Here is a 17328-nt window from a genome sequence, read left to right on the forward strand (position 1 = left end):
CGTGCACCTAAGTCTAAGTACACGGGTGTTTTTGCATTTTGCCCCCACCGAAATGCGATCGCCGTGGCCGGGATTCGATCCCGCGACCTCGTGCTTAGCAGCCCAACACCATAGCCACTAAGCAACCATGGCGGGTCAGAAAAGAGTTAAACATTAGCAACATTAACAAGCGTGCTTGTGTGATGTACACAGGCGCGTATGAAGCAGCTCAGACAGTCAAGATGAATTTCCTAGGAGTCGGCTTATTGGGTCACTTCCCATATTGCTGCCTCAAGGGAGTCTATTGCACTTCCAGACGCAAATGTCTGGAATGTCCATGCCATGGGAGAGAAGTCTAACTTGTGGTTTATCTGAATAATTTTCGTATACTTTTTTTTTTCAGCATTCTGGTATTTTAGCTGCCCTACAGCAGCGAAAGTTTGACTCATTAAGGATGACTAATGGACTTGCACCGTTCATTACCAACTGTCATCTCGGCATAAAATAACAAGGTGGTTTCTATCACTGTTCACATTTATAGATTACCAACCATCATCTTGGGATAAAATAATAAGGTGGTTTCCATCGATGTTCTACATTGTAGATTGATCACACTGTTGGCACACGTGAAATACAATCAGCTTTATTGGTAGAAAAAGTTTGGTGCTGATAACAAAGTTGTGCTTCGGAATGCGTTACACAAATACTGCCTGCAGTGCAGTTGCTCTTGCTCATAATGCAAAAAAGGGTAAGACGTGCAAACACGGACACAAGAGAAGTGTACAATGGCGTTTGTGTTGTCCACTTCTCATGTGTTCATGTCTGCACACCTTACCCTTTTTTGCATTATGAGTCCTTACCAACTAGCTCAGCTTTCTGTCATTCTATGCTTTTTGCTCCATAACTCTTGCAAAGCACACAATGTGCAGCTTAAAAACCTTGGTACATGTATGTATACTTGTAAAAATTGGCAATTTTCTTGACTGAACTGTGGGTAAATGGAATGGAAGTGCATCAGACTAGCATCTTGTTTATTTGCCACAACGAAAGTAGTAAGAAAAAACAATAACATTGCCATGCAACAGAGCTTGCAGGCTAGAATAAAAGTATGAATATGACTTGTGTAGGTTTGGAAGAGCATCACCATTTTTCTGTCTTCATGAGCCACTGTATTACGGTGGGAAAGGAAAATGGCAGGTGTTTATTCATTTTGGCTTTTTCTTTTGCTGGTTCTGCAACCTTTAGACGAATTTTCTGACTGGGGAGAAGTCTTTCCCTTGAGCCAGAAAATCAAGCTGTCGATTTGCCAGAGTATTCAGCACAGACGTGTTCACAACCTTTGGTATTACGGCATGTGTGACTAGGGTACAAAAATGGCAGCACCGCTGCCAGGCTTGGTGACGAACATGGCTGTATCTTTTGCCACGCTGTCACCGAACTTCCCGTAAAACTTGGTGCCAACTTCCTTCAAGAAGGCCTCCAGCTTGTCCGTAGGCACCAGGGAAATGCTACAGCCTCCCCACCTACAACAGAGAATGAGAGATGAGAAACTCGAAAATGAAGTCGTGAAGCATATACTGAATCTGCCAAAGAACTTGGCCTTCCAAAGAATCTGACCATCTGTCAAACAGGAACAGAGAAGCAAGTTTGAACAGAATACAACTAATATTTTAATATGGACTAAAGCTATGAAAGAGTATGATTACAGGAGTAAATGTGAACAGTGTGTGATTGAAACACGACGTGAAGACGTATTTTCCTATCACTTCCTTTGTTTTGGCTAAGCTGTGGTACCAATATTTCCAGCTTTCTGTCCAGGAATGATTTTTGTTAAACAATCGAGCATGTTGGGATAGCTGGCTCTGATGTAGCTTACCTTCCCATGCTTCTACGTCTAAAAAAAAAATAAAAAATAAACATATATAAAAGCAAAAAAAAAAATGTGTGGATCCCACACACTGTGGGAATTGATGTAAGCGACGCTTTCTGTGCAGTTTGCTTTGATTGACAATAATTAGCAGTGTTTTGACAGCGAATACGAAAGTGGTGAGCTGATGTTAAATGTTACCTTGTGTGCACCACTGCTGCTTGTTCATAACCTCCGAGAAGGTTAGCGTTGTGATTGCCTCACATGGCACATTGCATCGTCACGGAAGTGTTAAACTTTACTTGAATTATTGGGCTGTATGTGGCCAAAACCACAAGCTGATTTTGAAGCACGCCGTAGTGGCACACCCCGGATTACAGTAAAACCTCGTTAATTTGGATTTCACGGGGCCGAAGAAAGTGTCCAGATTAACCGAATGTCGAATTATCGAGCGTATCAAGAAAACAATAAGCAAATGCATACTATGTCAACACGCTTTTATTTACTGAATGAATCTGCAAATCCTGTTTATTTTGCACAAAAGCAGTGTGGGAGCTGCTATTCTCATCTCGTGTCTGATTAGCGCTCGCAGCAGCAAAGGCCTCGCAACTTCCTTCACAGTGCGGCTGCACCGCACGTCTTTATCTGAGATGCTTTTCACTACCGCGCGTACATCCCGATTATTTTTTCGCTAGTGTCGCCAGGCCGCCGCCCATCGCAATGTAGGCAGTGCTCTTCATCCTCGACAGCTTCTCACTGGTTAAAAATGAAACTACTGTCTGCTGCAACTGTTGTGAACGAAACCGCAGCTGCTATCGAAGTGATCATGGATGGCAACTATGCAATGTTAAAGGCATGTGGCCGACGTGCGCACCGAGTCAAAGCGAAACTACTGTTTGCTGCAACTGCCACGAACGAAACTGCGGCCGCTATTGATGCGATCATGTATGGCAACAACGCAGTCGTGAAGGCACGCAGTCAATGCGTTGCTAAGTGCGGCAGTAAACGCAAGAAGAAACACTCTAAAGGCACAAATAGGCACAACGTGTTCTGGCGTTGCTGTCATTTACGTACGATTTCCACTGATAACTATGGGATGAAAACTCCGCCACTTTGCTTTGGTGGACGCTAATGCGCTAATGCTAGTTGCTCAAATTAACAAGAGTTTCAGTGCATTAAATAATGCATACGCCTGCCGGGACCAGAGGATGAGTCCAAATGATCCGATTTTCTGAATTAACAAGGGTTGAATTAACAAGGTTTTACTGTAATTTTGACCCCCTAGAGTATGTTAAGTTGCACCTAAATCTAATTACACAAGCGTTTTTATATTTCTGCTGCGTTGAAATGCACCTGCCGCAGTCATGATCGAACCGAAACCTCAAGCAATGCAACAGCCGCAGAGCTACCGTGGCGCGCTCAAAAGTGTTGAATTGACGTGCGGCCACTTCCATAGTGTCGCATAGATGTTACGGTACTTTAATGCAGCTTTGCATCTGCACGTCCTGGACCATGTGTGCACTTGACATTTTTTGCACATTGTATATTTTTCAGAAATAGCGGACACATACCATAACGCACCTTGAACTTCAATTTGTCCAGTTTGTCCACAACCACTGTAGTGTGTAGTAGTAGCATTTTCTTTCCTTCTTATATCACCTTTTCCTCTCCCACCATCCCCCATTTATGCGAGCTGCAAGCGATGAGTGGCATGGGCTGTTTGTTATTCACTCGTTTCATGACTGTGTTGGTTCTACCCATTCTCTGACTCCTCTCCCTTCCTCTCTACCATTATATCTACCTCCACACAGGACTGTTGCAAGTTAGTACAAAGGAAAGCACTGAAGTTTCTTCAATGCTTTTGCAGGGGGTCATGGATAATTACAGCCATTTAAAGGCTATTGTGGCGATGCCCAGGGAACTCCAGAGGGCACTGTAACAACCATCGATGGAAAGGTCTAAACGAGCTTCTCGCGTCACCTTTCCTTTCTGCCATGCTGCTCTGATGTACATACATGCTCCGAACCACCCCCAATGCAGCGTGCAAGACAGATACAGCAGCAGCAGCGGAAAAGTCGAAGGAAGAGGCAAAGAAAGCTTTGCCCTAAAAAGCAAGCATACCTGTTTTGATACTTTCGAGCCTTATTTTTTAGCTCTGGTTTTACTTCATTAATTTTACAGCCCAAATAGTAAAACCTTGCAATGTACTACATCAACAAGGCCACAACAACAACAAAGTTTTTAAAGCGAAGCTTTCTTTGACTCTTCCTTCGACTTTCCCACTGCTGCTGCTGCTGCTGTCGTGCACACCGCGTCGGGGGTGGTTCAGAGCGTGTATATAGATGACAGGTGCAAGTAAGAGGCCAAAGGCGACAAAACTCGTTTTCACCCCACTGCGTCGACTGTGCACAATGCCCTCTGGAGCTCCCTGGCCATCACCACATTAGCCACTTGACAGCTGTAATTATCCGTGACTCCCCTCAAAAGCTTCGCAGAAACTGCAGCGTTTCACTTTCTACCAACGTGCAAGGACACAGGGGATGCAGGTAGAACTGTAGAGAGGAGAAGAAGGAGAGGGAGGAGAAGAGGCAGTTCCCATATAAGAGGAGGGGAGGTGACGTATAACAGCGGTTGCAGGGAAACAGGATAAGCTTAAGTTCAAGTTACGGTACAGTATGTTGCTGCTATTTCTGAAAAATAAACACCATGCAAACATGTCAAGTGGACAAATTATGCAGGGCATGCAGAAGCAGAGCCGCATTAATTAAAGTGCACTGCAGGGTTCAGGAGACACTACAAAAGCGGTCGACCATCAAATCAACACTTCTGCGCCCACCGCATAGCTTTGCGGCTATGGCATTGCTAGAGGTCATGGATTTGATCCAATCACAGCAGCCGCATGTAGACGGGAGTGAAATAGAAAATGCACTTGCACTTAGATTTTGAGACACATTAAAGAACATCACGGTGTCAAAATTAATCCGGAGTCCGCCACCATGGCTTGCCTCATAATCAGAGTGTGGTTTTCGCATGTACAGTCCCATAATCTAATCAAGTTCAATACTTCTGCTACAATGCGATAGGCCATGTGAGGCAATGACAATGCTCAACCCTCTTGGAGGTTATATGGCGCACAACAACGCCTCAAGCAAACAAACACCTCTCTGTGTTCTGTGTACTACGAAGACAAACAGCAGTGGTGCACCCAAGGTAACGTTTGTCAACTCACCACTCTCGTGATAGCCAAAACGGTGAAGAGATTAAGCTTTAGCCGTCAACATCACTGCTAATTATCGTCAATCAAAGCATCCAGCATGGAAAGCTTCACTTGCATCGATTCCCACAGTGCGTGGGATCTGCATAATTTCTTTTTTCACATTTTTCTTACAATGGAATAATGAACATTAACTTTACATTGCTTTATAGTGTACAAGTTGGAGCACTCCACAGAATGCTTTCGTGACAATGTAACATCTTACAGGAGAGAAAGGATGTATAGAAAGGCAGGGACCTTATGCGCTGAGTACCTCTGGGAGCACTGGCTCAGAACATTGCGTACTGATAGCAGACAATTGTTCAGCCTATCCAACACTGTGTACATAAGTTGTTTCTTGGCACTATAGCTTACAGGGACTAGTGCTACCTCTGCTGGTACAACCGCAACTAGCATGAGCACTTGCAAGAGCACTCACAAGAGCACTTTTCAAGCAGCTCAGAGCGAATCTGTTCAGCCACTTAGATGAACATTCAGGGTGTTGGTTGTCTCAATGTATTATTGTTGACTTTGAAGGCATTTACAGTAGCGCTTATGGTTATAATGCTAGCAATAATTTAATACAGTCTAGCATTTCCACAATGAAACAGCCTGTATAAGGAAAGAATAACTGTGTCCTGGTTCTATTGCGAGCGATGTGGTGTGCATCCTTTAAAGCAAAGTGACCTGTATACTGAATGATTTTGGAGGTGCCAAGTAGTGCGTTATGAAGGCATTCGACTGTAGTACTTTAGCAGAAAGTGTTTCTAAAGGAAAATACGCAGTTGAATGTTACAAATCAATACACAGGTTTTGAGAGGTGCTGTGGTGGAGGCCTCCAGATTCATTTCAACCACATGGGGTTTTTTAATGTGCACCTAATTGAAGTATACACAAGTGTTTTTGCAAGTCATCCCCTTCGAAATGTGGCCACCAAAGTAGGCAGTCAAAATTGCAACTCTGTGCCCAGCAGTGAAATGCCATAGCCATTGTGGTGGGCAGAAAGTGCTTCTAGCTGCTGAAAAGCACCGTTAGGATTTGTTCACATTGGCAACTTGCATAGGTTGTGCAAACAAGTTGGTTGCATAGCAACCGGTTGCAAATGGTCACTTTGGTTGAAAAGTAACTGTTTTGGGTAAGTCACTCTCTGCTCAATTTTTCAGTCACATGACTGTGGTCGCAAAGCTGCTGAACCAACCAGCAGTGCAAGAGCAGGACATCTGTATACGGCGTCGCTTATTTTATTTGATGATGGCGGTGTGAGCAGACATGAATGGCACCAATAGCGAGATATTTTAGTGTGGTGACTGGCAAGTCATGCTAGCCAGCGTGAATATTGGTTGCCATGAGTTGTCATACCTTGGTCACCAGTCGTGATCAGTCACGTGATCTCTGTCAATTGCCGGTGTGAACAGCCAGCGAGTGATGGAGTGATGAACAGCTACATCAAGTGAGCCAATATTTGTTGCTAGCTGTAGGAGGGGCATGACAGCATTACACATGCTAATATGGAGGCAAGAAGATACAGGAGATGCGCTGGTATACACAAATACATAGAAGAAATTGAAAGCAAGAAGGAACCAAGATTGCAACAGCAAATCATAGAGCTTAGACTATTTGGTAACCTGCATGTTGTGCCAAAATGTTCAAATTCCTTTGTCAGCAAGAGTGATGGTCACTTAACTGATGCAATTATCCCCTTTCCTTCGAACGTGGAAAGTTTCAACGAACTCGCAGGCCAGCTGCTAGACATGACTGGCCAAAAGGACCGCATCAGAAAAGACAAGAGCTACATCCTCATACAGTCGCCGACTGATTCTTCGGACTCCAAAAATTCGGACATGCTTGATTATTTGGTCTGCTTCGTGGCACCGCCATCCTCCCCATACACCATAATGTATAACATTTTCCGAAAGTTCGGACACCTTGCAACCTCTAATCCGATTTTTCGGACACTCCTTGAGCCAACTCGATCGAGAGCACCATGCATCGACTTTGACCGGTACATGGTTCGACTTGCTGAATGCCATTTTTGCTTTGAACGGTGCCTCCTTGCTGACCCACGAAGTGGTGCTACTGCAAATCCACGCTCATCATCATCCTTTCTGCCTGGTTCGATAGACTGGCCACAGCAGTTCCGGTCTCAGCTTAGTAAGCCATGTCAAGACAATCCAGCAACTGATTTGTTTCTTCGTGCAAGACGCTGCGAGTGGGCCACGTTTTTTGTTTGTGTGACTGGTGACGGCGTGGTGGTGTTTGCTTTGTGTGCTGAGTCAAGGTTGCGGTGATCCAGCGCGGCATACGGAAACATTGCATCAAGTGTCTAATGGCACCGACAGTGCTCGCGCAGACTGCGCTGGGGAATTTATTTATTTCCATAATAATCAGGTTACAAATGGGGATTATACATACATACAGAGGGAGGTCCCATAGTCAACAGACTGTACAGGGGACCTCCCATTACAAATGAGTAGGATATATAAATACAAAGCAGCTATATGCAAACACAAAAGACATCATATTAAGTTAGTCACTAGCTTACTCTGTAAAACATTGAACAACACAAACCACTTATTACTATAATGATAACGATCAAATCGTTATATTGAGTGCAAAAATTTACGGGTTTGATTTGAATGTGTAAAAATGAGAGAATATCTTAATATGACATGGTAATGAGTTCGAAAGTAGTGTGGCTGAAAAATTAGTAGTAAATTTACCATAATTAGTTCTAGGTTTTGGTAGTAAATAGCTCTTGGTAGAAGCGAAACGGGTAGACGTGGAATATGGATACTGGCTGGTAGTAATTATGGGGAACGGGAGCTTTTCGTTAACAGATTTATAAACAAGTATTCCAAGTGAGTATTTAGTTTCTGTAACGATAAAATGCTGTTAGATCTGAGCAATGGAGATGCTTCCGATGTGTAGCTGCTACGTGTAATGATGCGAATTACTTGATTTTGGGTATGCTGTAGTGGAGATAAATGTGTGGGATACGTGTTTCCCCATGATAATATCCAATAATTAATATGCGTGTGAATAAAAGCGTAGTAGAGGGAGATGAGTGTCTTCATATTAAAGAAATTGCGAACTTTAATTAATATTCTAATTCTATATGCTGCCTTCTTTGTTAAGGATAAAACATGCTCGTCAAATTTTAGGTGTTTATCTAATATGACGCCAAGAAACAGTGCACTATCAGTAGGATAAAGTACACCGGAAGCAAAGGTTAGCGATGGATAAACTGAGATATGTTTTTGTTTAGGTGAGAAGATGACGAAGTTAGATTTGGCAGTATTAATGTGTAGTCTGTTTAGTTGGCACCAGGTTACAATATTTGCCGCGTCGTGATTAAGCTTACACATCAATGAATCGAGCTTTTTGTCTGAGGAGAAGATGGTAGTGTCGTCAGCGTAAAGGATACAGTCAGAGGACTTTAGGTACTTTGGGAGGTCATTAATGTATATTAAAAACAAGAGAGACCCTAATATAGATCCTTGTGGTACACCAATGTTAGTTGTTTTATGGTGCGAGTAAGTGCTGGAGATTGATACAGTGTATTCTCTATCTTTCAAATAGTTACGTAGTAATTGCAGTGCCGGGCCAGTGGGTTAAGTGAATAGGGTCAAGTGAATGCCGGCAGGCGGGTGCCGGGAGGCCTAGGATTTGTCGTCTTCCGATGTGCTCCGTACTGACGCCGAAAATGTTCTGCCGAGACCTGCGCAGTGGTTGCATTGCGATCTCGGACACTGTGTCATTTGACAGTTTCACAGGTGCTGACACTGCTGTACTGACGTGCGCAGAACTCGACGACGGCGAGATCATTCGTCAGGTTTCTGCTGCATCGCCGGACAACGACTCCAAGTCGGAGGATGACGCACCATGTGCTACGCTGCTGTCGCATGCCGAGCGCGTACAAGCAGTGACTGTGCTTTCAGCCGCCTATAGTGACCGTATGACCCTCTCCGAGGTTCAGGCTTATCTGATTGCGCGTAAACGGAACAGCATGCAACGGCGCATTCACTATTTCTTCAAGCCTGCTGCCGAGCCCGAATAAGTGCGCGGAAATAGAGGATTTCTTTTTTTTTTCTTTTCTTAATCTGCTTTTTCGGGCGAGTGTATATGCCAGTGTATGGTAAGATAGGAAGGGTTGTACACTTGTGTACTTGAGCGATGCTGGGTGCCAACATAGCATTAAATGCTGTAAAAGATGTAGCAAGAAACATGCATACCCTGCGCCAGTGAGCCGGGAGCCCAGTGCGCCTGCCTGTAGCGAAATTTCTACCAGAAGGTCAAGGTCCGGGTGGCTGCATTCATAGAGATCGCGGCAGCTTGTGTGACTATCATTCATCAGTTGTCCGAGCTTGAAGAGCTGCTCTGACTGTGACAAGGGCTGATGACTCCCTTCGCATACATCCTTGAACTGCCATACTCGGCTTGCTTCTTCGTACACATGAACAGCTCGCTGGTACAGCTGCAGAAATGCAAAAATCATCGCGCATTTGGTTTTTTCAGTCAGGATATCAATACACAAGGCCAACATAGCAACAGTGCAAAGAGGTACAGCAGACTCGCAACTCAAACTTGAACTATTTGAAGTTGTGGTTGGCCCAAATGACACATTTCTGGTTGGCCCAGTGTGTTGTTTATGCTTTTTGAACTTGCTTAATTTAAGAAAATTGAATAGGAATTGAAGTTTATTAAATCTTGTGGCTTTGCTATAGCAAATAATGCATGAAAGCAGCTGAAAAAAATACTTTAATTTGGAAATTTCGTGTTATCACAACCTAACAAACATTGCCTCTTAGATTTCACCACTTCATCAGTTTTGGAAACTTGAACAGCTAGAAAGGGGGACTTGGGAAACTTAAGATGAATTGAAATGCAGAAGGGAGACAAGGATCACCAGGACAGATACGGTTAAGTGCATGTGCCTGTCCTGGTTGCCTCTGTCTTCCTTTTACACTTCAACTCTGTTGTTATAGAATACCAACTTAGGAACTTGGGAAGCGTGGTTTGCTAGACACCCATTAGAAGTTCCTCTGCAGAAGAGAATTATCCGAGTCCATAAGTTAATTTTATTGTGATAAAGCTGTGTCAAAAAAGCAAGAGCTTTGGTGTGTTCCTACCCTGAATGACCTTCTTCCTCATCACACCCCAGTGCTATCACCAATGCTCGTGTCAAATTTTTTATTGCCCCACATGTCACACAACCTTACGAGTATGGAGATCCAACTTCAGCAGAGAAAATTTTTTCTTGCGCCATTGTCCACAACTTTCGAGTCTTTTGCTGTTCTTCAAGAATACAAGAATGGTAGAGTAAACGCATGAACTTTCATTGTCGCTTTGGAATAAAATGAAATGTTTTGGTGTTCCAGTTTGCTGAGGCACCTTTCAAAGAGACGAGTAAAACGAGAAAAAGGTGTTCACCTTGTTCTCGTTTTACTCATTGTCTTGCATTTCTATCTCATGTCTTCCCTCCGTTTTCCCTACCTTTCAAGGAGGTAGTACATGTTTTATAAATAGGAATTAGCATGAAAGTTCAAACAATATCTTCAGTTAACTTATCAGCAACCTTCAAGCAATCACCCTCAAACACATGGAGAGAATTTAGTTGGCTTACTTTTTAAAAATGGATAAATTTGTTGAAAGATTGCATCTTATTTAATTTTTATATTCTCACTTTTCTTCTCGTTTTGTGCAGCTGTAGAAATACAATTTTCCTACCTTTCCTGATTATTGGCCTTTGTTTTATACGTTAATGTATTGTGTTGTCATGTCGCATATTGGCATAGAACCTGTAACATTCAGCTGTAAATGCTTGTCAGGCATAAAGGTTGCTCATTCCTGCGGGGCCAGAAACATCAAGTGACCTCTGAAACGTCTTTACTGTGTATCGCCCTACTTTTGTTTCGCCAACTGCATGCTGCCATCATATTTTGGGGGCAGCCATCAAGCTACTCGGTGCATCGGCGTTCTGTGGCTGCGTCTGGAAGAAAAATAAAGAATTAAATGTGCTTGCCTTAAACTCTTGCAGGTGCTTTGTGTTCTTTCCAAGGAAGCACTTCTCAAACTGAGCGTCATCCATGCCAAAGAGTGTACAAAGTTCATCCCTTGTGTAGATGGCTGGATGCAAAATGTTCTTGGCCAAGGTCCCCATTTCGTGCAAGGGAACCTGTAACAGCGACTGGAGTTCTCCGAGCTTGAGTTGCTTCCTCAGCTCTAGACCCCGAGCTTTAGCAATCACCTGAACACAATAAAAGCAAGAAAATAAACATAAGTCAACATGGGATCATGAATTTGCTAGGACGATTTATAAAAGCATGTAGAGGCATGACACGATTTGCAATGAGTCCTGCTGCTAAATCTGAAGTGGCGTTCTTGCACCACTGGAGAGAAGCCGTGCTTGTATGGCTGATGCAACATCCGGCATTTTACTGTTCTATTCTTTGCCTAATGTACTGGCAAAACATCAGATACTGAACTTTGTCGATCAGACAGGCATGCATTCTGACCAGTAGAGCGGAAAAGAGTTGCTCGTGGTTAACCAATGGAATTTGGTGCTAATGAAAGGGAAAAATTGACATCCACATTGAATTGTAGCACGAAGATACAAAGGAAGCTTATACGGGTTTCTCAAAAAAAAAACCTCGCAGTTGAAAAAAAATTTTTTTTTAACTGCGAGGCTTTCTTTCTGAAGCAACCTGTATAGTTTTCCTTTGTAGCTTCGTGCTACAATACAGGTGGATGACAATTTTTTCTTTTCATGTACTTCACCATTGGCTTCTGCAGAACTGATATGCCATATTTGCTGCTAATGTGTACACTAAATTTTCATTGAAACAACGGTTGTTTAAGACAATACCACGCAAGAAAATTATAAAGCTGAAAAGCACTTCCATGCATAAAAGCATTAAGTTACACTACTTTTGCATGTGCAGTAACAGGGAACCAGTACAACATATTTTTCGTGACGAAGTGTGCTTCATTTGTTCTACAACATGCTTCAGAATTTTTTGTTCTTTGCAAGCCTCCTTTTTAAAGCCTACAAGAACTGAAATATAGGCAAGTTTGTAAGAATTCATATTTAACTTTGAGCACAACAAACACAAGGACACAAGAAAGGAAGACCAGACAAGACGAGCGCTACTGTTAGAAGTACCGCATGTCATGTCTGGTTTCCTTTCTTATGTCCTTGTGTTTTTTGTGCTCCAAGTCAAATATGATTCCTTTAAAACCAGATTTATTTCATGTTAACGGCAGAAAGATTTAAAGATACTTAAATTACTGCATGGTGCACACAATAACGTATGTGCATTTTTATTAACACTTCTTTGTTTGTTTTATTTTTTTCAGCTCTCAGTGGGTTAATCTTAATAAACAGGTACGCCTAAAATAGGATTCAGCTTATCATTTCACTGAACTTGCACACTGAGAGGAATGTACACTGTATCAGATAAATCCAGATAATGTGCACAGTCCTACTTTAGTCACAAGAATGGCAGTACAAAACCTGTGCAGCGATGAGGCATTCCACAACACGGATGTTGAAATCCGACGTTGCCGCTTTGTTCATTTCCACAAGGCTGTTAGCAACTACAAATGTTGCTCCCTCGGGTAGAGTTATGCTTGTGGTTCTCAGCGGGTTAAACTCAATGAGCTTGGCAGTTCCTGGGAGAGAGAGGAGCAAAAAAGTGTTACAGGGATCATTTACAGCCTCATACTGAGCAGTGTCAGTGGAGGATTTAGCTGCACTTTAGGAAACTGACCTGGTTCAGCAAGGAATGCAATGGCCTGGTCCATTCCTCCTCCCTGGGTGCCAATGTACCTTTCAGATGCAGCACACAATGATGCCAGCTTCATCTTTGGTACAGCAACAGCCCTGAATTTTATTATCACATCGTTGAATCAGTTTGAGGAAGCTGGGGTACGTCAAAGACAGATTATCAAGTGAAAATCACAGAAGTGACGAAGTTTAATGCATCACAATTACATCACCTGCCTGCTTCACTGCACATGTAGCTCGATCTCTCATCTACCTTGGTCTCGTGTACCAACTACACCCACCTTGTGTCTGCAGATTTTCTCATCTCACCACTTTACCCGACTATTTATGGTGCCAACTTTGTCAAGCCCATCGTACTGGCAATCTATTTTATGTATGGGGCTTCCAGCTCAAGTCCTTTCCTGAGTAATTTTTGGCTACAATATTGTCGCATTTACCCTATAATTCATCCTCCTATATTTCTCTCTTAACATTGTACTTTCCATCTTCCATTACATTGCTTGTTGTGCTAACCCGTTTCCTTTCAAGCTCTGTCATTTGTTTCCAAGTTTTGGCTTCATAGCTATGACGAACAAGCAAATGCCATACTTTCTTTTTCAGACATATTGCAAGCTTGGAAGTACTCATACAACTGGCAAGATCATTTCTTATTCTCCAGGAAGGTATTCTGCAAGTGCGTGCTAAGTGGACTGTCCATTTCAGCTTGCACTGATTAGATAGAGCTCGAAGTCGGTATCGCAGGAGCTAATCATCACCACCAATTTTCAAGCTCTATCCATTCAGCGCATATTGGAAGTTGACTTTGTCTCGCTCAACTTAGACCTATCATGACCTAAACTGGTCGAATTATTTGCGTCTGCTCTTACTCATTACTTACAGTTGCTAACTTCATGTTGTGAGGAGGAAGTTAGCAACCATTATTATGTTCAATTTTGTCATTAAATTTCAAGCATAATATCATATAATGCCTACTTCAGATCAAAGTTTCAACAATGTATTGCAACTTATGTACAAAATCACAGTACACTAGGCATGCTTATCGATAGTTAGGGTCCTTCGTTTTTGGTTCATCATCATCATCCTATTTTTTTATGTCCACTGCAGGATGAAGGTGTCTCCATACGATCTCCAATTACCTCTGTCTTGTGCTAGCTGATTCCAACTTGTGCCTGAAAATTTCCGAATTTCATCACCCCATCTCGTTTTCTGCTGTCCTCGACTGCACTTCCCTTCCCTTGGCACCCATCTTGTAACTCTAATGGACTACTGGTTATGTACCCTACGCATTACATGGCCTGCCCAGCTCAACGCTGGCTGTCCCCATTTGCCCTCCGATCCACACCGCCCTCTTCTTGTCTCCTAATGTTTTTGGGTAAAACCCAATAATTGGTTGTTTTTGCACACTGAATAAGTTTTCCGAAAATTAGGTTAAACTCATTTTCTCAGTAAAGTGCATTCCCTAAAGGATGAGTTTAAAGAACATCTGCTAGAATGAATGCTTACCTACTGGCAGGACACCACTGCTCACTATCCAAACCTAGCAAATGCAGCACTAATGTTGCTCTGCATTGCGAGCGATAGCTATGATCTTTAGAGGCCATTTTCCCTACGAAGGTACGTTCACGCACCTGAATTGTCTAGGATGAATGCAAAAATGGTCAAAATGCAAATGCTAATGTACATCAACAAGGACATGAAATTACAATTTTATCATACCTTTTGCAAAGCATGCCCATGTGCACTATTGGTTGTTCTCCCTACCTTTCATTTATCATTCGCTCTCCTTTCTCTCTCGCTCTCTTGTTTTTCCTTTGTTAAAAAAAACTGCGGAGAACAAATCAAGCAATGAAACGCCAAGCAGGCGTCTATTTCTTTTTAATGCAATTAGCACGCTTTGGGAACTTCACCCCCTTTTCGGTATGATGTTCGTGTCTAACCTCTTTCAAGCCAATTTGGGTCACTAGGTATGCTCCACCGAGTATGTGCCCAAATAGACAACCCGAGTCACTGAGTATGTGCCCGAACAGACAACCTGGGCCATTGAGTGTGTGTAACTGGGCACGTGACACTAAATAGGTACGTGTGAACATTCTTGGCCAATCCCCCAGAATGGTTATGTGCCACTGGGTAGGTGCCCGAATAGACAAGCAAAACAAAAGGCAAGAAGTGAGGAAGTGGGCAATAGTTAATTGAATAAATTAGCTGCAGAGAATTGAAATAGCATCAAAAGCAGTAAAGTGTGGAGAAAGAAGTGAAGAGAATGGGACCAGTGCATGCATCCAGCGATGAGCGTTGAGCTACATAAGGTGAAGTTACCTACACAGAAGTGAAGAATTTGGCAATGCGGTGCGTCGCTGCATTGCCTTAATGCTAATTTCCCTAATGTCAGCATACAGTGTGCAATAGGCTCAGGCACAATTTTTGTTAATGTGTTTTGTTCAGAAAGTACTAATAATGCCTGCCAGTGAAGCTTTGCATAAATAAGCCCATCACATGACTTGCAAGCAGTGCTCTTTGCTATTACATGTTCCTGTGAGTGATTTCAATTGTTTAAATAAAATGCTTGTGTCTAAAGAAAGGCCATTGCCTGTGCTAATTGTTTGCGAAAGTTAACAGAAGAATCCCAAGGCAACAAAAATCCAGGTTACTCCCCAGTTTTCCTCTTTATATATGACACTTGATTTCAACCCCCAAAATTAATATATATATATATATATATATATATATATATATATATATATATATAAAGCCAGGAAACGAAGAACCGTATCTATAATAGATCACTTTATGCAAAAGAAAATTTTGTATTGATATGACAGGTACATTCTTACTGCTTCCATGCAACAACAATGCAGCAATGAGATAAACACTGATGATTTACTTGTTTGCCTGTAGTGTAGCAAGTGCAGCAGCGCAGACCAATGCACTTGAGCTTGACAAACCCGCCGATGGTGGAACGGTGCCATGAACCATGACGTCCAAGCCAGGAAGAGGGGCACCTAGTTCACAAGCTCCTGCGTCTTCTACAGCTCCTTTGACTCCAGACATAAAATAGTGATGCCAGCAGGGTTGAACATCATCTATCTTTAGACCATCCATGGGCGCTGAGTAGCTTGGGTAACGGCTGTCAATATTGGTCAACTGCAACATTGTCGTGTTGTTGCGTCCGCAGGCTAGTAAAATGTCCTGCTGGACTGCCATTGGTAGAACAGCATATCCACAGTAGTCAATGTGCTCGCCAATCAGGTTAACCCGTCCAGGCGCCCTGACGTAAAACTCAGGGTCACTGCCAAATGTTGCGCGGTACTTCGAGCGGATCAGCTCAAGACGCTCACGATAGTCTTGGTCACAAACGTCAGCTAATTTCACCCGTGGCGGGCATTGGGCTGCGTGCCTGCATAAGGTTTGTGTCAGGTTTCAGAATTCTTTTTTTTCTCACGCGAGAATCACAGCTTATCTGTCTACGCATACTGGCTGCAGTCGTACTGACGCAGCCAGCAAATCATATATACGTATATATATATAAAGAATACCCGGGATAAGCACATTTAGCAACCAATGTCACACGGTATATTTGAAAGCCGAGCCCGATCGGGATAAAATTTTGCGATGGCGATTGGCTCCCTTGCGCAAGCTGTTGCTAGGAAGCCAACTGAGAAATTCGATTGCGATAGGGCTCGATCGCAAAGTGTCTGAGTGAAACCGCAATCCCATCAGCTTTGGCAAGATACACATAACGATAAGCACAAGTGTACTCAAGGAACTTCGGTCATAGCGCACCGCGCTTTAATGATTTTACAAATCTTCTAATGCGCTGGGCAGTTATTTCTGCGTAATGCATTCATCGCTACTCCTGGTAAATAACATACAAGCGTATATAACGGACAACGCCTTTGCGATAGCGTCAGGGGGAACTTGCGGCGATCCCTTAAAGAAAAACCTGGGCTAGTACGACAGGAAAAACATTACGGTTTCTTCTGCAGGTATATTAACGCGGTTCCTTGAACTGGACAGAAATAGTCAGCAAAGTACTTACACCGGCTCTCCCATGATATATTTTTGATATGTGTCCAATCTATCGAATGCGCGTTAGACTTTCACCGTATTTTGACAGGCACAGAAGCGTTGCCACCCCGCCCTCGACTACTTCGACCCTTGTCACTGAACACTTCAGTGAAATGTATTCAGGCCAGCTGCTTCCGGCGACGCGCGGATAACGTAACTATCTGCTAGACTTGGTAGTCAGGTGAAATGTTTTTAAGCATTTGCTACATTCGGCTGTGTGACTCTTATGAAAGGTCAGTTACGTATAAAACACTTCTTTTTAAGCACACGGGGAATAATAAACGAGTATCGCCACCGGATGCAACCGCACTCAAGTTCGTACCAAGCCGTAGCTATGCCGGAGCGTTATTTAGGTTGTTACCAGTAGCAACCGGCACA

At 43.0% G+C, this 17328-nt stretch overlaps 1 protein-coding gene across 1 annotated transcript; it reads right to left on the minus strand.

The window, feature by feature from the left end:
- Positions 1 to 606: 606 nt before the first annotated feature.
- Positions 607 to 17281, minus strand: Galk (N-acetylgalactosamine kinase). The gene is made up of 7 exons (XM_075688885.1): positions 16922 to 17281; positions 15767 to 16279; positions 12869 to 12981; positions 12613 to 12770; positions 11122 to 11346; positions 9332 to 9573; positions 607 to 1502 (listed from the first exon to the last, which is right to left on the minus strand). Exons 1-7 carry the CDS (start codon positions 16933 to 16935, stop codon positions 1340 to 1342), a joined length of 1428 nt encoding a protein of 475 aa, XP_075545000.1. The 5' UTR covers positions 16936 to 17281; the 3' UTR covers positions 607 to 1339.
- Positions 17282 to 17328: the final 47 nt, after the last annotated feature.

This window comes from Dermacentor variabilis, chromosome 4 (genome assembly GCF_050947875.1).
Source record: "Dermacentor variabilis isolate Ectoservices chromosome 4, ASM5094787v1, whole genome shotgun sequence".
NCBI classification, from domain to species: Eukaryota; Metazoa; Arthropoda; class Arachnida; order Ixodida; family Ixodidae; genus Dermacentor; species Dermacentor variabilis.